Source organism: Ranitomeya variabilis, chromosome 8 (genome assembly GCF_051348905.1).
Source record: "Ranitomeya variabilis isolate aRanVar5 chromosome 8, aRanVar5.hap1, whole genome shotgun sequence".
Taxonomy (NCBI): Eukaryota; Metazoa; Chordata; class Amphibia; order Anura; family Dendrobatidae; genus Ranitomeya; species Ranitomeya variabilis.
This window is the reverse complement of record NC_135239.1, coordinates 89,392,007-89,413,099: the sequence shown is the minus strand read 5'-3', so window position 1 is coordinate 89,413,099 and position 21,093 is coordinate 89,392,007. Positions and strand designations below refer to the sequence as shown.

The 21,093-nt window shown below is 40.6% G+C and overlaps 1 protein-coding gene across 1 annotated transcript in view; it reads left to right on the top strand.

Moving 5' to 3' along the window:
• Positions 1–21,093, top strand: part of LOC143788322 (uncharacterized) — an 86,907-nt gene that overhangs the window by 59,680 nt on the left and 6,134 nt on the right. Inside the window, exons 7-11 of the mRNA XM_077277895.1 lie at positions 3,586–3,657; positions 6,486–6,629; positions 8,095–8,160; positions 12,342–12,611; positions 14,689–15,003. Of these exons, the coding sequence (XP_077134010.1) occupies positions 3,586–3,657; positions 6,486–6,629; positions 8,095–8,160; positions 12,342–12,611; positions 14,689–15,003 (867 nt within the window). The remainder of the gene's footprint in view (positions 1–3,585; positions 3,658–6,485; positions 6,630–8,094; positions 8,161–12,341; positions 12,612–14,688; positions 15,004–21,093) is intronic.

The window sequence follows — 21,093 nt, the reverse complement described above, 5'->3', positions numbered from 1 at the left end:
AGCATCATTCCCATTATTGTATACTAGATGGTGGCCCGATCCTAATGCATCGGGTATTCTAGAATATGTATGTAGTTTATTTATGAAGATTTATAATTATATATATAAGGGGCGCACCCCTGTATAGGTCATGAAAACAGGGTGCAAAAACCTGGTCTGTAATGAATAATAGAACCACAAGAGAGAAATTATTTTGGTTCTTTTCTTATATTTGTAATATTAAGCCTGTATATCATTCTGTTATTGGGGTTATTGTAACTATGGATAGGAGACACTGTATATTGGTACATTATTGTTATTTGATCAAGCACTTTATATGTTAATTATGCTGTTCCATATACATTATATATAGGGGTGATGGTCATTTGGTCCTGTATTCAGGCCTTGTTTTAAGTGGTTTTATTATGTGTTTGTCTTTTTTGAGGTGTAATTAAAGTTTGATATATTTTTTGTCAATTCTATGGGTGTGCATACCATTATTGGTCCAGTCTTTTCTCTCTTGTGGTTCTATTTATAAAGATTTCAGAATAAAGCAATGAATACACAGGATTCGGCCAGGCGGGCGCGAACAATTAGTGAAGCGTGGTTGAAATCCCACGCCAATTTGCGGCCGGACTGCGTTTGTCGCTGATTGGTCGCGCCCGGCCGGGCGCGACCAATCAGTGAAGCCAGGGCCGGCTCCAGGTTTTTGAGGGCCCCGGGTGAAAGAGTCTCACAGCCCCGTAGCATATAACACAGCCCACGTAGTATATAGCACAGCCACATAGTATATAGCACAGCCACGTAGTATATAGCACAGTGAAGTAGTATATAGCACAGCCACATAGTAAATTGCACAGCCACGTAGTATATAGCACAGCCACGTAGTATATAGCACAGCCGCGTAGTACATTGCACAGCCACGCAGTATATAGCACAGCCACGTAGTATATAGCACAGCCACATAGTATATTGCACAGCCACGTAGTATATAGCACAGCCACGTAGTGGGGAAAATTTGACTCTCCTGCCTGTGACTGTGGAGCTGACCATCAAACAATTCAGCACATTGTTGAGGAATGTCCCCTCAGATCTTATACTGGAGACAAAAATGATTTCTATACTGGAAATGACAATGTTATTGCACACATAGAAAATCTCGATATCCGACTCTGATTTCTTTTCCTTTGTTCTTTTCAATCACTGTTTATCATTTATGTATTCTTATATGATGTTTAAATATATGTTCATACGATTAAATAAAAATAAAACGTAGTATATAGCACAGCCACGTAGTACATTGCACAGCCACGTAGTATATGGCACAGCCACGTAGTATATAGCACAGCCCACGTAGTATATAGCACAGCAACGTAGTATATAACACAGCCCACGCAGTATATAACACAGCCCACGCATTATATAACACAGCCCATGTAGTATATAGCAATGTGGGCACCATATCCCTGTTAAAAAAAAAGATTTAAAATAAAAAATAGTTATATACTCGCCTTCCGGCGGCCCCCAGATCCAGCCCAGGCCTTTAGCGATGCTTCTCGCGACGCTCCGTTCCCAGTAATGCCTTGCGGCAATAACCTGTGATGATGTAGTGGTCTCGCGAGACCACTACGTCATCATCTCGCGAGACTGCTACGTCATCTGGGGTCATTTCCGCAATACATTCTTGGGACCGGAGCGTCGCGAGGAGCGGAAAAGGCTGCTGCGGACGCCGGAAGGTGAGAATATAATGATTTTTTATTATTATTATTTTTAACATTATATGTTTTTACTATTGATGCTGCATAGGCAGCATCAATAGTAAAAAGTTGGTCACACTTACAGGGTTAATGGCAGCGATAACAGACTGCGTTACACCGCGATTTAACGGACTGCTAAAACACTATGTGGGCGCTGACTGGAGGGGAGTATGGAGGGGCCAATTCACAGCCGGACCGTGCCTGTCGCTGATTGGTCGCGCCCAGCCGGCCGCGACCAATCAGCGACGCGAGATTTCCGTGACAGAAAAACAGACAGACAACCAGACGGAAGTGGACCTTAGACAATTATATATATATATATATATATATATATATATATATATATATATATATAGATTACACCCTCCCAAGGTATCAACTATATAAAATGTCAAACGTAGGCTACTTTCACACTAGCGTCGTGCACTGCACGTCGCTATGCGTCGTTTTGTAGAAAAAACGCATCCTGCAAAAGTGCTTGCAGGATGCGTTTTTTCTCCATAGACTTGCATTAGCGACGCAGTGCGACGCATTGCCACACGTCGCAACTCTCGTGCGACGGTTGCGTCCGTCTGTTGCCACCAAAAAACGTTGCATGTAACGTTTTTTGGTGCATCGAGACCGTCTTTTCCGACCGCGCATGCGCGGCCGGAACTCCGCCCCTGCCTCCCCGCACCTCACAATGGGGCAGCGGATGCATTGAAAAACAGCATCCGCTGCCCCTGTTGTGCGGCGCTTTCACTGCTTGCGTCGGTACGTCGCAACGACGCAATTCGTCGTGCGTCGTACGACGCTAGTGTGAAAGTAGCCTTAACAATCCCTGAACCGCATCTTGTCTGGGTATATCGTGTTCTTTTCTTGAGACATGGGGGTGAGAAACAGAAAGACACCATCACCATTGAAGGAAAATTCAACCTTCAAGAATCCAATGGGAAACCCGACTTGTGTCCATAAATTTGGTTTGCAGGAAAATGTAAAGAAAACCATAAGTGGAAATTAGCTCCGTCCAAATAGCCCCATGAGCAACCATCTAATGAACAAAATAAAGAAAATTTTTTAATAACACATATAATTTAACACAGTTAAAACCATAACACATATAGATAAAAGTGAGTCTCCTCACAATTACAAGGACGCCCTTCTACTGAAGAAGTTTAAAGAAATGCTGAAAATGCCGAAATTTCATTTAGACCTTGTGGGCCCCTGGCCCCTAGGCGATAAATCCATCTACTTTCTAACTGGCCCGACCCAAGTCACCACCCCTTGTCCCTAAATCCAACTGATCTATACCCCTAATGGTCAGATCCCTGCTCAAGCAACCATGATGTTTTTTTAAATGCCTCGGTAGCGATTTTAAGGTATTCGTGTCCTCAACAGTCTTGGCTATCTCTATGTCCCTGACATGCTCTCGGGTTCTTATTCTCAGTTCCCTCGTGGTTAAACCAATGTATATTTTTCCACAGGTACATTGTGCCTGGTAGATGACACCCTTTGAGGTACAATTCAAGTATTTCCGAATACCATAGCTGCGAGTACCATCATAATTGGAAAAAGTGGAGGCCTTAATATGATTCAAGCAGCCCTTACATAGACCGCATGGGAAGAAACCAACACGGTCCCCATCCGTTGCAGTTTTTTACCACCTCTCACAGGTTCATAGTGGCTGTGAACCAAAATGTCCTTTAAATTAGCCGCTCTTTTGGCTACAAAGGAAGGTCATGTGGGTAATACTTTTTTAAGAATAGGGTCAACCATAAGTACATTCCAATGTTTTTGAATGATCTGAGTTAGATCCCGCCATTTGTATACAATACAATGTATTGTCTCTTCTTTTTTTCAATCATAAAAGGAAACAGAAAGTGTTGAACTGTTTAAAGGATTTCTCCAGCGGCTACTGAATAGTGCAGATGAACGTGGCCTGGTATGTATTAAAATGTACCTGCTTTAATAGGTAAAGAATAATATATAGTTAAATAATTAAAAAAAAAAATACTTTTCATAAAAACGTAAAATGCATTATTGTATTGTATCATATTTTTTTATAACAGAGAGGAGTAGTTGTAAGGTAATACAAATGTGGCCAAGTTTTCCTTAAAGGAGGTTTCCAGGTAGGTTACGTAAGTCTACAGTTACTCTATGTGATTGCAGACTTGCTCATCCTCACAAGTGAATTGAGCTTGTCAGAATGTGGCCGGGATTATGCATATCACTTACTCGCTCCCGGTACCGGAATCGGAGACTCCTGACAGAGTGCGGATGCACAAGACTTTTATGCCTAACCTGGACAACCTCTTTTAGACAGCTGAGCACTGTGATATCATGGAGCAAAGAAACCTTAATTTATTTAATGTCTGACCTGACCTGACATCGATCAACGGATTGTGCAATGTTAAATTATCTTAATCCTCTTAAGGCACCACTCCAGTGTTTTTTTTTTTAATTTCACCGTCGGTATTGTCTGTTCCGTGCCTGTAGTAGAATACTCAGCAGCCGCCATTTTCTGCTGTTATCGGGGCTGCTCCAGTCGCCTTATGATAGTTGTGACCTGCCAGATCTGTTAGTGTTTGTGTGATCCGCAAGTCGCTTCTCAAGATACATCTATGAAAGCGAGAACGAGGCCTGAAGGAGGCGCTATAGACTTACATCAACCCCTTCATCCCAAAGCCTGTTTTCACTTTCCTGACCAGGCCAATGTTTTCAATTCTGTCCTGTGTCACTTTATGTGGTAATAGCTATGGAATGCTTCTACATATCCCAGGGATTCTGATATTGCTTTTTTATAACACATTGTACTTTATTTTAGTTGTAAATTTAGGCCGATATTTTTTGTGGTTATTTGTGAAAATATCAGAATTTTGGCGAAAATTTTGAAAACTTCCCAATTTTTCAAACTTTGAATTTGTATACCCTTAAACCAAGTAGTTATATCACACAAATTAGTTAATAAATAACATTTGCCACATGTCTACTTTCCATCACCATCATCTTTTAAACATAATTTTTTTGTTGCGAAGTTAGAAATTTGATCTGTAATTTCTCATACTTCCATCAAAATTTATTTATTTTCAATCAAAATGCTGACAACCAAGTACACGCATCTGTAGGCCACAGTGAATGATGAATTGAGAAAAAAACAAAATGACCATCATTTCACACAAAACCCCAAAAATGTGCCAGACAAAATTGTAGGCACCATTCAAAATTGTGGGTAAACAACTTTGTTTCAAGCATGTGAAGCTCGTTCAAACTCCCCTGTGGCAAGTAACAGGTGTGGGCAATATGAAAATCACACTTGAAACTAAATAAAAAGGGGAGAAGTTGACTTAATCTATATATTGTGTGTCTGTGTATGTCACAATAAGCATGGAGAACAACATAATCAAGAAATTTACTACCCATGGCACTGTATCTAATCTCCCTAGACAGCAGAGAAAAATTGAAGAAAGTTGCAATACAGGGTAGTTTGGATGGTGGATAAGAATCCCCATTCAAGTTCCAAATAAATTTGAGCTGTCCAGCAGGCTCAGGGTACATCAGTGTCAGCGAGAACGATCTGTTTACATTCGAATGAAATTAAACACTATGGCAGGAGATCCAAGAGGACCCGACTACTGATATCGCAACATAAAAAATCTAGACTGCAGTTTTCCAAAATGAATGTGCGTAAACCAAAATTCTTCTTTGAAAGAGTCTTGTGGACAGATGAGACCAAGATAGAGCTGTTTGGTAAAGTACATCATTCTACTGTTTACTGAAAAATGAATGAGGAAAAGAACACAATACCTACAGTCAAATATAGTGGGGGTTCAAAAATGTTTTGGTTTTTTTTGCTGCCTCTGGCACTGTGTGCAAGGCATGATAAAAGCTAACAATTACCAAAAGATTTGGGGTTGCAATGTAGTGCCCAGTATCAGGAAGCTGGATTTGCATCCTAATTCATGGGTCTCGCAGCAGGACAATGACCAGAAACATACATAGGAATCGGCAGTGTGAGTTGCAGTTTTTAGCTTTACCTATTATCCAAAGTGAGTTGCCACACTAATGTAACAATAAGACTGCAAAAGTACCATATATTGTTCTTGCACAAGGGCCCTCTTCTGTCTGTGGCGACTTGTGGGGAAGATGAAGTTGGGTGAGAAGATATGATGATGGGGAGAAATATAATGCTAAAGAAAGTATTTGATAATGCCAAAAGGGAGATTAAACCAAGGGGCAAGGGTAGATTATACTTTTATCTGGAGCAGACTGGAGTGAAGTAATATCTTGAAAAGTTGAGGGGGAAAGTTCTGGAGTTTGAGAGGATCTTGGACGTAGTACTAAGAAGAGCTAATTTGGTGATGGAGTAGATTAGCTTTAGATGATTCTGAAGGTGGGGAGAAATGATCTTTAGGTAATTCTAAAGTGGACAGACGATTGTTATATGTTAAATTACCAAGATGAGAGTAATGCTTTGAGGAATGCATATCTACATATATCTACATATTATACAGAGTTTATAAATCTATAGGTCTGTATAGGAACAACATACTAAAAAAACCACGAAAAACAATTTTCTTCTACAATGCCAACCGGTCAAGAACTAAATCACTCAGCTACCTTTCAAAAGAAAAATATTCCAAAATAATTAGTGAAATTCATTTGCATGTGTCATTTGGTTGAAATTATTAGTGTTCATTTTGTTTTTATGTGATATATTTTTGTTGATTCAGCAATTCATTATTTTTATCCATATTTAATTTCCTCCTAAAGAAAGCCATCATGGATATTGATATGAAAATGGAGATCAACAAATTTCTTAACAATGAAAACTGGGATTCTGATAAACTGAAAATTATTCTTGAAAATGTTGCCATTCCCAAGGATAAAGAAGATTGGCTGGTGACTCTGGTTGTGGTACGACATCACATTTAATCTTTAGTATTTTGCTAATGTTCTCAGATTAATAAGGACCATGACTGGTAACCAAATTTCACCAATTACGATACTTAAGGGAACATGAAGGATTGTGACAGCCAAAGAATGATAGCTCCAAATTAAGCTCTTATTATGGGAGGTTTGTCCTATAAGTTTTCTCATGGTCACGTAAATTATTTTAAACTGGTAGATGGGAATTACAAATGCCCAAATAATCTACCGCATCTGCCAATTTCTGTTGCCCCACTGACAGAGGGTGGAGGTGAGCGAGGGCTGAATCGTTGTCAAGAAGAAGCACTAAACTTACATACACACATGTGCCCTACCTGTCTTTTATGGGTACATTTCTGATGGGATAGTTATAGCAGGGGCAATTTGTGTTGAGCTTCCTGTACAAAATCTAATTTAATACATGGTTGATTGTACCAGATAGTTTGGGATTCGTACTCTGATAGACAAAATAAGTAGGAAGACTGATAGAAAACAGACGTCAATATAGAAGACAGTGTTTTGGATCCTTATACAGTGGCTTACAAAAGTAATTAACTCCTTGGCATTTTTCATGTTTTGCTACCTCAAAACCTGGAATGTCACTGTTTTTTTAGGGTTTGAATCGGCTAATGTAAAGAACATGACTACAACTGTGAACATTTTGTACCAGAAATTGCTTGCACCAGAAATTTTTAGAGACTTCATAGCAAAAGAGGTGAACACATATGCACATGCCAATTTTTAGTTATTTGATCCCATAAATTTTTGCCTATATTTTTCTCACTGCACTTCACCAACTTAGACTATTTAGTGCTGATGTGTCACACACAAATCAGATTACAAAAATATTTAACCACAGGTTGTAATGAAACAAAATAGGTAAAAAGCCAAGGGTGTGAATTCTTTTGCAAGCCACTGTAAGTAGAGCACAAGGTCAATTACTGACTCTGCTGTGGGTGCACAAAATTAATGTTATGTTTGTAAGGTTGATGCATCACGCATAAAAAGTTAGCTGTTCATGGTGCTATTGGGCAACCTTATGGAGCATTGTAACTCATCAGTGAGAGGACATAGACTATGGGAAAAGTCTCTAACCTAAATAATTCCAACAGACTGAAATGTCTGGCCGGCTGCGGCTACTGCTGGAAATAGTACCGTGAGCAAGATTGGTGCAATCAGCTGATCACTATGGTGCCATTTCCAATTTGATATATACTTGTATCCAGTCTCATTATTGAAGGGTATAAGAGGCCATTTAACATTCCTTTGTACAGATCTGCAGTAATTTACCATATGATAGTTAAAGCTGCTTTAGAATATGTATATTATAATGCAATGTACGACAGTACATTTTGAAAAAATGTGTGGACCCTTTCAACAACATCCTCAAAGAAAAGAAACAGTGAGAATAATTAAAAAAAATGCTTTTTGTTTGTTTCTTTCTTATTTTTAGGGAGGTGTAATCCTGTGCATCTTGACATTGTTAATGAAATTATTTTATTGGAGTCGACCAGTTCAAGTAAGCCTTGCTTTACATATTTTATTAACTGTTGTAATTCAGACTGTTTAACGGGAGCCACACTTACTTTTTTGTGGCAGGTATTGGAAGCCGTAACCAAATAGGAATCCAAATCAAAGAAAAAGTATAAATGACTGATAATTCTCTTTTTTGTATCCACACCCATATTTGGCCACAAAAACTGCGTCAAGAAGTGCCATAAAAACTGCATATGTGATTCTATAGATGAGTCTGATAAGGGCTAACTTCAGAGTTCAACATTTCACACATATGTAATCTTCTAATATTCAGATTGTAATATTATTCCACACAGACAACACAACTAAAAAATTTTAAAGGGAATCTGACAGTAGGATAAACCCGCTAAGCCATCTACTGTTTATGGGCATGCAGGTCATAGGAAGATGAATGAAATGGTATCTTGATATCTACTATCAGATGTCTTATTGCAGAAAAATCCACATTTTTCTTAATATGCAAATGAGATGTTAAGATGTTAAGATCTGTGGGCCAGGCACAGAATCTGCCTCCTGAGTTTATTTTATATGAATAGGGAAGCTACCAGCATGAGACATGTAGAACAGGAGAGCAGAGTGTCAGTCATTACATTTCTCACATTGTTAATACCCCTTTCAGTTAAAATAGGCTATGGAGGCAGATTTTCATGGAGATCTCTGTGTCCAGCCAATATTTCTAAGAAGATGGAGCCATGAAATTACAGGCCAGTGAGCCTTACTTCTATACCAGGAAAGATCTTTGAACAACTTATTAAACAACATGTGTGTAAGTACTCGGAAAAGAATGCATTATTTAACCAGAACCAGCATGGGTTTGTAGTCATGCCAGACTAATTTAATTTCCTTCTGTTATGGAATCACTGACTGGGTTTATCAGGGAAATGTGATAAATATAATATATCTTGACTTCAGCAAAGCATTTGATAAAGTATCTCATAGTATCCTTATTGAAAAAAATGACGAAGTATGGGATTGACATAAATGGCTCAGTGGTCGTACTCAAAGAGTGGTAACAAATGGTTGCACATCCAGTTGGAAAAGTGTTTCAAGTGTGGTACCACAAGGCTCTGTCCTGGCTCGAGTGTTGCTCAACATTTTTATAAATGATCTAGATAAGGGAACTGAAGGTAAACTGATCAAATTTGCAGACAATGCTAAGCTAGGAGGGATAAGCTAACACTAGGGAAGAAAGGGAAAGGATTCAGAAGGATCTAGACAAGATTGAACAATGGGCAACGACTAGCTGAATTATATTAAACGGAGAAATGCAAGACTCTACATCTGGGCAAGAAAGACGAAAATTACATCTATAGAACGGGAGGAATAGAACTAAACAACAGCTCATGTGAAAAATACTTCAGTATACTAATAGATCACAGACTGCACATGAGTCAACAGTGTGATGCAGCAGCAAAAGGCAAACACAGTTCTATGATGTATTAAGAGAAGCATAGAGTCTAAATCACGTGAATGACCCCCTCTACTCCTCCATGGTCAGGCCGCATCTGCAATACATGTCCCATTCTGGGCACCACATTTTAAAATACTTTTTTTAAGACTTTGAAAAACTGAAGGAAGTTCAGAGAAGAGCTACCAGGATGGTGAGTGGACTGCAAAGTATGTCCTACGAAGAACTGTTAAAGTATCTGGGAATTTTAGCTTGCACTAAAGAAGGCTAAGAGGAGACTTAATATCTGTTTATAAATATCTGAAGGGCTGTCACAGTGTAAAGGGATCATCCTTATTCTCATTTGCACATGGAAGCATGAGAAGCAATGGAATGAAACTTAAAGGGAGAAGATACACATTAGATATTAGAAAAAACGTTTTGACAGTGGTCAATGAGTGGAACAGGCTGCCACGAGAGGTGGTGAGTTCTCCTTCAATAGAAGTCTTCAGAGGCTGGACAGACATCTGTCTGAGATGGTTTAGTGAATCCTGCAATGAGCAGGGGGTTGGACACGATGACTCTTGAAGTCCCTTCCAATTCTAACATTCTATGATTCTTAACAGCTCATTTACATATTAACAAAAAATGAATTTCTCTGCAACAAGACATCTGATAGCAGATATCAAGGTATCATTTCGCTTGACTTTCTATCACCTACATGCTCATATACACAGCTTAGGATGGTTGATCCTACTGACAGATTCACTAAAATTAACTGTCTTTGATAATTAAACTTTTTTTTATGTAAATTATAATTTTTTGTTAGTAAAATGCTGGGTCTTCAAAAGGTGGTGGCCCCATGCAATTGAAACTACAAGGTGGCCAAAGGCTGCACAGTTTTGTGGATAAAGAAAGGTTTCACCTTCTAACCATGTGCCCATTGGCTACCACACGTGGCCGTGGTTTTGGGTATATGCAGGAATCGAAAATAATTTTAGATCCCCTTTAATGTCCCATAGTTTTTTTTAAGACTTTATTTTCCATTTACAGTACTTGTTCATGTATTTATTATATTGAATAACATCCACAAGTCATTGTATATAAAAAATATTTATCCACATTATCATATAATAATGTAAGCAGCTGCTCACCACTCCTCTTGTCCTGTGTAACCTCTCAGCAGGGCCGGACTGGCCATTGGGCAATTCTGGCAAATGCCAGAAGGGCCTGTCTGGTCATGGGCTGCCTTGTCTGCTACGTTGTTAGCAGAATCAGTGTTCTCAAGACACCCATACTGTTAACAGTTGTGATGGAGCACAAAGTCGCTGACTCCGTCACTTACCCCAGCAGGCCACGGGTATCATTAGAAATATTGGTCTTGTAGTAAATCTTGCTTTCCTCCATCCACGATAATGTTAGTAATATATCCCATCTGGTGCTTGGAAACAGGACAACATGGGCCTGTGTGATTGCAAATGCCAAGGCTGAATTTTAGTCCCAGTCCGTACCTGCCTCTCAGTGTATGTTCACATGACATTTTGACCACGTATTATTGACCTCATCAAGGACTGGCGAATACAGAAATTGGAAGCTATTGATTGATGAATGTTGAGCAACTGATACAATTCAAACGAATACTATTAATGCAGACATGCCAATAGTATATAGACTGAAAGAAATAGTTACCTCTATTCCCTAGGGAATAGTCTAGAATGTCTATTCATTTGAATTGTATCCGATGCTTACCATTCAGGGAACAGTCCATATAGCACTCGTTTGCACTTTAGGATCTCTATTCATTTAAAGGGTATCAGCTGCCATAAATTCATGGAATACTCCTTATAGCACTGGCTGCACTTTATATTATTTATTGCTTCACTATTCCATGAATGCGTTGCACTTATTAATATATGTCCATCCAGGTTGCACAATATCCTATTAATAGGCAATGACCTTATTTATTTATATAATTTTTGCTCTGTGTCTCTCCATTATACAGGCCATTGACTGACAGGTGCACAATATTCATTGATGTTTTAATCTGATATTAAACAGATTATTTATAGTTAATGTATACCTCCCCATGTGTTTATTATTCAGTAAATATGGTGCACCAACTGTCAGTTGTCTGGATGCTGGAAGCAAAGTAGAGATTTTTGTAAGACATTACTATGTGATGACATTATCACAAATAACCACTAGATGGAGCTGCAGCACCTGACATTTGCCTGATCTTGTTTCATTCTTTTTAGGTACATGGTTGACATAGATTTTTGCACCTCTTTGCTTTAATTATATGTAAACTAATATCGTGAGCTGTGAAATCATGTAATTACTAGTGATGAGCGAGTATGCTCGTTACTCGAGTTTCTCCGAGCATGCTCGGGTGGTCTCCGAGTATTTCAGTGGAGAAACTCGAGTAACGAGCATACTTGCTCATCACTAGTAATTACGTAATGTATGTATGATTGATTACCACTTCTGTCTCTGTTAAAATAATCCCCTTTAAATTTGGTTTTTAAATTGATTTTATACTTAATGAATATGATTTTTTTTTATTATTGATTTTTCGGGTAGTGTAATTTCTGTTGGTATATGGCTTATCAAAAAAACTCCCATACACTAGTTCCACCCAGTACTGTGTGCTGACAAAAGGCAGGTAGTTAGCAACTGCCAGCGTGTAAGTTCTTAGGTCCATAAGAAAAATATAAAGTAGCACTGGACAACCCCTTTAAGAGTGTTTTCCTTTTTATTAACATGGCTATATTTTATAGAATGAAGTAATAAATGAAGCAGAAGAACCAGAAGATGATAATGATTACATAGAGGATCAAATTTCTACCCCGACACCTGAAACAGGACAAAATGTCCCATATCTTAGAAGTGAAAGGCGGAGTGACCCAGGTACCGAGCAGACTAAGAAGGATAAATGCCCCAGGCAACATTCACAAACGTCACACAAGTTTTCACAAACGCAAGATGAAGACCTTGATGAAAGTCATGAGCAAAAGAACTTTATTTCAGCCAAGGTTAATCGAGCCGATGTAAGTACTTTTAAAAAGTGAAGACATCCATTAATCTTAGCAAACATTGCGGCAATGGTTGCAGCTTTAAGCAACGCTGTATTGTAACAAAAAGTGCCATTTGTGTTAATTTACTCATCTCTAAGTTTTGGGTATCAAGCAAAGGCCCTCTCGTCCCCCTAAGATAAATAGTTAATTATTTAATTGTTTATTATATCTGAAAATTCCTTAACTTCCCTTTAGTTGGGTTACTTGATCTTACAGTGACAATTTGGAATTACCGTATTTTCTATCGTATAAGACGACCCCAAACTTTTCCATATAAAATATGGAGTTTGGGATATACTCGCCGTATAAGACAGGGTTAATCTTATACGCCCAGTCATCTTATACGGCGTGTGCGGTGCGGATGGTTCCCAGGGTCTGGAGGAGAGGAGACTCTCCTTCAGGCCCTGGGATCCATATTCATGTAAAAAAAGAATAAAAATAAAAAATATGGATATACTCACCCCTCCGCCGGCCGCCGGCTCTCAGCGGTGCAAGCGGCGGCCTCCGTTCCTAAGGATGCATTGAGCGAAGGACCTTCGATGACTTCGCGGTCACGTGACCGGTCTATACTTTTGGTAAATTTTCCTGGAATATTTCATACCATACACAACAGATGTGGTATGAATTACCGTAAGTCTTTCTATCCTGCAAACATTAACCCCTACAAATAATCTACCGTTGTGATGACTACAGCTTTTATGCAGACCATGCTTCTTTGGTGATATTTTTTAGGCTAATTTGTGAATTACTTCTTTGTCTTTCTATAGGCGAGTGGTCAACTAGATTATTACAAGGGATGGAAGGCCTCTTCTATAATGAGAGATTAGGAAAGTTGGGCTTTCTCAGATGTGATCCCATTTATGTGTATAAATATAGGTGTGATCAATACAGAGTACTGCTACCTGACTTTTTCCTTCCAAGGACCTTAGAAAGGACCAGAAGACATTGATTACTTGTGAACGAAAGGTGATTACAGAAGCTAAATAGGAAAGGCCTCTTTGCAGTTAGAGCAGTCAGATTGTGGAATGCCCGACAGCAAGAAGTAGTAATGGCAGAAACTGTAAAGGCATTTAAAAATGGTCAGGCCTCATCTGGAATACTAGTTTAGAGAAGAGCTACCAGGATGTGAGCGGACTGCAGAGTATGTCCTGTGGGGAACGGTTAAAGGATCTGGGAATGTTTAGCTTGCCAAAAAGAAGGCTAAGAGGAGACTTAATAGCTGTCTACAAATATCTGAAGGGATGTCACAGTGTAGAGGGATCATCCTTATTCTCATTTGCACATGGAAACACGAGAAGCAATGGAATAAAACTGAAAGAAAGAAGATACAGATTAGATATTAGGAAAAACTTTTTGACAGTGAGGGTGATCAATGAGTGGAACAGGCTGCCACGAGAGGTGGTGAGTTCTCCTTCAATGGAAGTCTTCAAACAGACTGGAGAGACATCTGTGTGAGATGGTTCAGTGAATTCTACATTGAGTCGGGGGTTGGACATGATGACTCTGGAGGTCCCTTCTAACATTCTATGATTCTATGACGCTATGACGCTATGAATGCTTTTCTGACATTGTGGGTTATAAATAATCTAGCAAAACAGAATGTGGAGAAAGGTTGAGCTTGATGAACCTAAGTCTTTTTTCAACCTTTGTAACTCCATAGAATCTAAATTCAGCTGCGACATGCGTGGTTATTTCATTAATACTGCTCTTCACCAAAGTAGTGAAGGAGAGAAAACACAAGAGACTCTGGACATTAATTCTAGTGATAGAATTTCCACCCTTTTCTCGCCTTTTTAAGTTCTTGTTTGGTTATTTATTTTTTATCAAACATAGCATTCTCTAGCTGGTGCCGTTTTCATACGTTTCCTGCAGCCCAAAAAATTACATGAAATAAAAAAAATAAATGCAGCCATAGAACTCATTGTGAAGGAGGTCTTGAACAGCTTGAGCCTATATTGAAGACCTTTTAAAAACTCACATCTGAGTATTCAATGCTATGTCAATTTTGAGTTTTAGATTTTTGGTTAAATTTTGACTTCTTTATTTACAGTCTCTAATGTATCGGAATGAAGAACATGATGACACATCAAATGCAGAGGAATTTAGTTTATTCCAAACGCTTGAAGCCACCGGACGGAATGACTGTTTAGAAAGTATCAGTAGTGAAAACCAGACACCAGCGGACATTCTGCAGGATGAGGATGATGATTTATATTCTGAGTTTCCATCTCAAAAATCGCATCTATATAAAAATCAGAGTGTTGTGCAAGCATGCTTGTCTAGACAAATAAGCCAAAGGTCTTCATCATCAAATGAAAAAATAAAAGATAATGCATGTGTGGAATCTGACCAAACACTTTCACATGTAAGTACATTTTTAATATAAAATTTATTAAGGTCCCTCTTGCTGATCACTGAGGGGGGCAGTCTCAAAATGCTTCTCTGTGGAGTCCCATCTTTAAAGGAGCAGAAGTGTGCATGCTCTACCTATCACTCCACTCATTATGAATGGCACTGCTGGGAATAGCCAAAAACTGTACTTTCTCTGTCAGTCCCTTTCAAAACGGCATTTTTCTGGGTCACTGGATGTCACAGCGGTCAGATTCCCAGTGATCTGCAAGTTGTCCCCAGCTATCTGCAAAACTTGCCATGTATGATAACTTTAAGGCCCCCTTCCCACAACCTGTTGACTCATGTACTGGAAAAAACAGTAATGGTGAGAACCTTGGTCTGTGTCCGTGTGCCACGCATGTGTAGGTATGTGGCATCTGTGTGACATCCATGTATTCATTTGCCGTCCGTGTGTCACATCCGTGTGTTGCATACATGTGCCATCAATGTGCCCATGTGACACATACCGGCACCTGGGAGAAGCCGTACAGTTAGCTGTTCCCAGTGCTCCGGGTGCTGAAGGCAGCTCTCATCATTGTCGCCTGGTCTCCGTGAGATCAGCGCAACCAGGCAAAAATAATGGCAATTGTATACAGCACTCGTTGTGTGCATCATGTATAAAAAAAATGTTTTTTCAAAAATGGCATGGGCTCCCCATTTTTTGACCCAGCAGAGGGAAAGCTGACCTCTGGGGGTTGATGTTAATATTCTACTAACAGGGCCAACAGCCATAAAAGTTCACAGGCTATTGATATCAGCTTACAGGTGTTTGTTTAGCCATTACTAGTTATCATAGAGGAGGCCCCCCAAAACCTTGATGTGGGGTCCCCCTATAATCAAAAACAAGCAAAGGCTAAACAGACAGCTGTAGGCTGATATTAATAGCCTGGAAAGGGGCATGGATATTGGCCCTCTCCCAGACTTAAAACATCAGCTCTCAGCTGTCCCAGAAATGGCACATCCATAAGATGCACCAATTCTTGCTCTAAGGGTCCCTTTCCACTTGCGAGAGAAAAAACGGTCCGTAATCTGGACCGAAAAAACGTATGTAACGTATGCGATTGTCATGCGAGTGCAATGCGATTTTTAATCGCATCATCCGTTTTTTGTAATCACATCATCCGTATGACATCCGTATTACTGTCCGATTTGTGCGCACCGGTGTCCTTTGAAAAGCCGGCAAATCAGTGCTGTGTACAGTAAAATCACACTGACAGGTTAGAATAGAGTAGATATATACACATAGAATAGGTATATATACATATATATATATGTCAGTGAGACACCTATATATGTATATTTATATTTAATGCAGCGCTAGATAGCATAAAAGCGCTAATTCAATTGCCGGCTTTTACTCTCTCCTTCCCAAACCCGACATGATATGAGACATGGTTTACATACAGTAAACCATCTCATATCCCTTCTTTTATTACATATTCCTCTTCACTAATGTAAGATGTGTCTGTGTGTCAAATTTAGGGGCTCTAGCTATTAAATTAAAGGGTTAAATCGCGGAAAAAATTGGCGTGGGCTCCCGCGCAATTTTCTCCGCCAGAGTGGTAAAGCCAGTGACTGAGGGCAGATATTAATAGCCTAGAGAGGGTCCATGGTTATTGGCCCCCCTGGCTACAAACATCTGCCCCCAGCCACCCCAGAAAAGGCACATCTGGAAGATGCGCCTATTCTGGCACTTGGCCACTCTCTTCCCACTCCCGTGTAGCGGTGGGATATGGGGTAATGAAGGGTTAATGTCACCTTGCTATTGGAAGGTGACATTAAGCCAGATTAATAATGGAGAGGTGTCAATTATGACACCTATCCATTATTAATCCAATTGTATGAAATGGTTAAAAAAAACACACACACAATATTGCAAAGTATTTTAATGAAATAAACACACGGGTTGTTGTAATATTTTATTGCTCTCTCAATCCACCTGAAGACCATCGTTCTGTAACAAATTAAAAATAATAAACCAACAATATACATACCCTCCGTAGATCTGTAACGTCCCACGATGTAAATCCATCTGAAGGGGTTAAAATATTTTACAGGCAGGAGCTCTGCTATAAAGCAGCTGTGCTCCTGCCTGTAAACCTCGGGGAATGAAGCTAATGTAGGTCAATGACCTATAGTTACCTTCAGTCTCGGTGAGGCGCCCTCTGCTGGATGTCCTCATATGAACTCGAGCGTGGGAACTTTTCCAAGGCTCCAGTTCATGAGGACATCCGGCAGAGGGCGCCTCACCGCGACTGAAGGTAACTATATACACATTATATAACACAGCCCACGTAGTGTATAACACAGCCCACGTAGTGTATAACACAGGCCACGTAGTATATAACAGCCCACGTAGTGTATAACACAGCCCACGTAGTATATAGCACAGCCACGTAGTATATTGCACAGCCACGTAGTATATTGCACAGCCCACGTAGTATATTGCACAGCCCACGTAGTATATTGCACAGCCCACGTAGTACATTGCATAGCCCACGTAGTACATTGCACAGCCCACATAGTACATTGCACAGCCCACGTAGTACATTGCACAGCCCACGTAGTATATAGCAATGTGGGCATCATATCCCTGTTAAAAAAAAGAATTAAAATAAAAAATAGTTATATACTCACCTTTCGTTGGCCCCCGGATCCAGGCGAAGCATTTACCGATGCTCCTCGCGCGTTCCAGTCCCAAGAGTACATTGTGATCTCGTGAGATGATGACGTAGCGGTCTCGCGAGACCGCTTCGTCATCATCTCGCGAGATCGCAATGCATGGAGTGGTCACCGGAGCGTCGCGAGGAGCGGGAAAGGCCTGTTCTGGATCCGAGGGGCCGACGGACGCTGAGTATATAACTATTTTTTATTTTTTTTATTATTTTTAACATTCGATCTTTTTACTATTGATGCTGCATAGGCAGCATCAATAGTAAAAAGTTGGTCACACAGGGTTAATAGCAGCGTTAACAGAGTGCGTTACACCGCGGCATAACGCGGTCCGTTAACGCTGCCATTAACCCTGTGTGAGCACTGACTGGAGGGGAGCATGGAGCGGGCACTGACTGCGGGGAGTAAGGAGCGGCCATTTTGCCGCCGGACTGTGCCTGTCGCGATTGGTCGTGGCTGTTTTGCCGGGACCAATCAGCGACTTGGGATTTCCGTTACAGACAGACAGAAAGTCAGAATATGCATGTCCCCGTAGTATATGGACAATGATGATTCCAGAATTCGCAGCAGACTGTGCCCATCGCTGATTGGTCGAGGCAACCTTTATGACATCATCGTCGCCATGGCAACCATTATGACATCTACGTCGATACTGTGCCCGTCGCTGATTGGTCGAGGCCCAGGCGGCCTCGACCAATCAGAGACGCGGGATTTCCAGGACAGACAGAAAAACCCTTAGACAATTATATATATAGATAGATGACTATGGGGTTAGTAAAGGGGGCGTCTTATAGACGCCTCTCCATTACTATCCCCTGGGCTTGATGTCAGCTGACAATAACTCCAACCCTATAACCCCTCTAGCCACCGCACCAGGGTAAGTGGGAAGAGCAAGGCTAAGTGACAAATTTGGGGCATTTTATTGATGTTGGTCGCCTGGGTGGGGGGTCAATATCCCTGTACCCTTCCCAGGCTATTAATATCAACACAGAGATGTCTATTTAGTCTTTGCTGATTAGAATTTATAGGGGGACCCTACATCATTTTTTTTCTTGGGTCCCCCGTAAAACTAATCAGTAAAGGCTAAGTAAACAGCTTTGAGCTCTTATTAGTAACCTGGGAACCTTTTGAGGTATTGTCCCCTTTCCCAAATTAGTAACATCAGCTTTCCATCTGCTGGTTATCAAAATTACGCTCGAGCTCATAACAAATTTTTTATTTAATTCTTAATTTTGCACATGATGTACACAGCAGGTGCTGAATACATCTCCCATCATTATTGCCTGGTCGTGCTGAGCTCAGGGAGACTAGGCGACAATGATCAGAGCTGTCTTCAGCAGCCAGCGCATGGCAACAGCGCAAACTGTACTGCTTTTTCCCAGGCACTACTACGTGTCACTTGTCACCCATGAGTCATCTGTGTGCACTTTTGCCACATGCAATTTTTCCGTGCAGCGCAAAAAAAAGGACACATGGTCCATGTAGAAAAAACCTGATATATGCGCACCACCATTGGATACAATAGGTATACGCATGTGTCCGTATTTGCAGTCCTTAAAAAAAAAAAAAGGACCACATACAAACCGAAAAAACTGACATGTGAAGGGGGCCTAAGAGAAATCTCAAACCTCACACTGCAAACTAGGGAAGGCTTAGCTATTCACTAAAGACCGTTTTTTTAGCCACTTTAATTGGATACAAATGTATGCAATGAGCTCATCCTAGTAGTGACTGCCGACGCACATAACCATATCATTTAATTCTAAACCTATTCTATTAATACAGATGCGGTGAGACAAATTATATATACTTTTTGCTTATTATTACTTAATAAAGCATTTTATAAAAAAGTGTTTTTGAAGGGGGTGGGTTATAATTTTAAGGCTTGGTTCACTTTTATGCAGTGCACGTCACTGGTTGTATATGCCTGAATTGCAAAAACCTGTATTCAGACATACTTGGCAGTGTATCTAAAGACCAAAATCGCAAGACATAGTGAAATAAATGTTGTTTTGACTATGTTCTGTCAGGTTTATGTTGTATTTGTTTTTTGGAAGTCTAGAAAAACGTATAATTTTTCTTTATGGGAGACATATTAAAATGTTTTGAAATATACTGTTCTACGTCTACAGTCTGCACCATTAAATACTGTATACGATATTAAATGGAATCGGTTACCCCCTGGGACGCTTTTAAGCTATTTTTATGGACATACAGGTATTAGAATGGCTAATATAGTCTTACCTGTATGCCTCAAAGCTGCAGTGCAGTTGTTGAAAAATTGCATTTTAATCTGCTATATTAATGAATGGTTTTACGGTGCCACAACTCAATTTCTCAACAACTGCACGCAGCTATGAGGCATACAGGTAAGACTATTTTAACCATTATCTGTACGCCCTGTGATGGTGCAGTAGCACCGTACGCAGTGAAGAGGCAGTGACCGACCAAGTTCGAATACAAAAGTCTCTTTACTGTGTTACTTCACACATAAAGGTGCATAGCATTTTATAGTACATGTCATCAAAGTTCAATACACACAGTTGCATCTTGTCATTTCATGGCACTACACATCATACGGCTTTTAGATTGCAGTCCCTAAACACGTCAGACCTCTCCTTGTCCAGTATCTGTGGGGCGACCGCACACCATATTACAGTCTCCAAACACAGCTTCACATGTTGCAGACACTACACACGCCAGTCCTCCTCTGACTAGTTCCCGTGGGTGTCCTGCACCGCTGTATCACAGTCTCTTTACCCACACAGCCCAGGATATCCTTCGGATAGCAGCCGCGCACCATATCCACCTGTTTGCAATCGTAACACATGCTAGTCCTCTTTCGGGCACAGGACACCCACCTCCGGTACACCTCTAGGCACAGGACTGTCCACATCCGACTCTTTTGGGCACAGGACATCCACCTCCAGACACAGGACTGTCCACATCCAAGACCAGTTACCATGGACGACTTGAATCGCTGTGCACACTGTGGGTGCCAGGCTATTCAGCTGCCATAGCTGCTGGCTCCACTGGCCTGTGCTGCTTCACACACAGCCAGCGCTCTGCAGGCCTCTGCTCTGCACAACAGCACACACCAGACTGACACTGACGTTGCACCTGACACCTGCCACACCCATACCCCTTACTGCAGGGTTTTTAACAAACAAACCTGTGGCTTTCAGCCACATGGAAAACCCGGACCGGAAATCCGTGACTGCCATGCACACCTATGGACTTCATCTGTCTCCATGCACAACCTGGGGAGAACACACAGCGACCTCTACCTGTGACAAGTGTCACTGCCTTACAGCCCATAGTAATAACTTAAAAGCGTCCCAGGGGGTGACAGATTCCCTTTAAAGGGAACCTGTCACCCCCCCATGCTTTT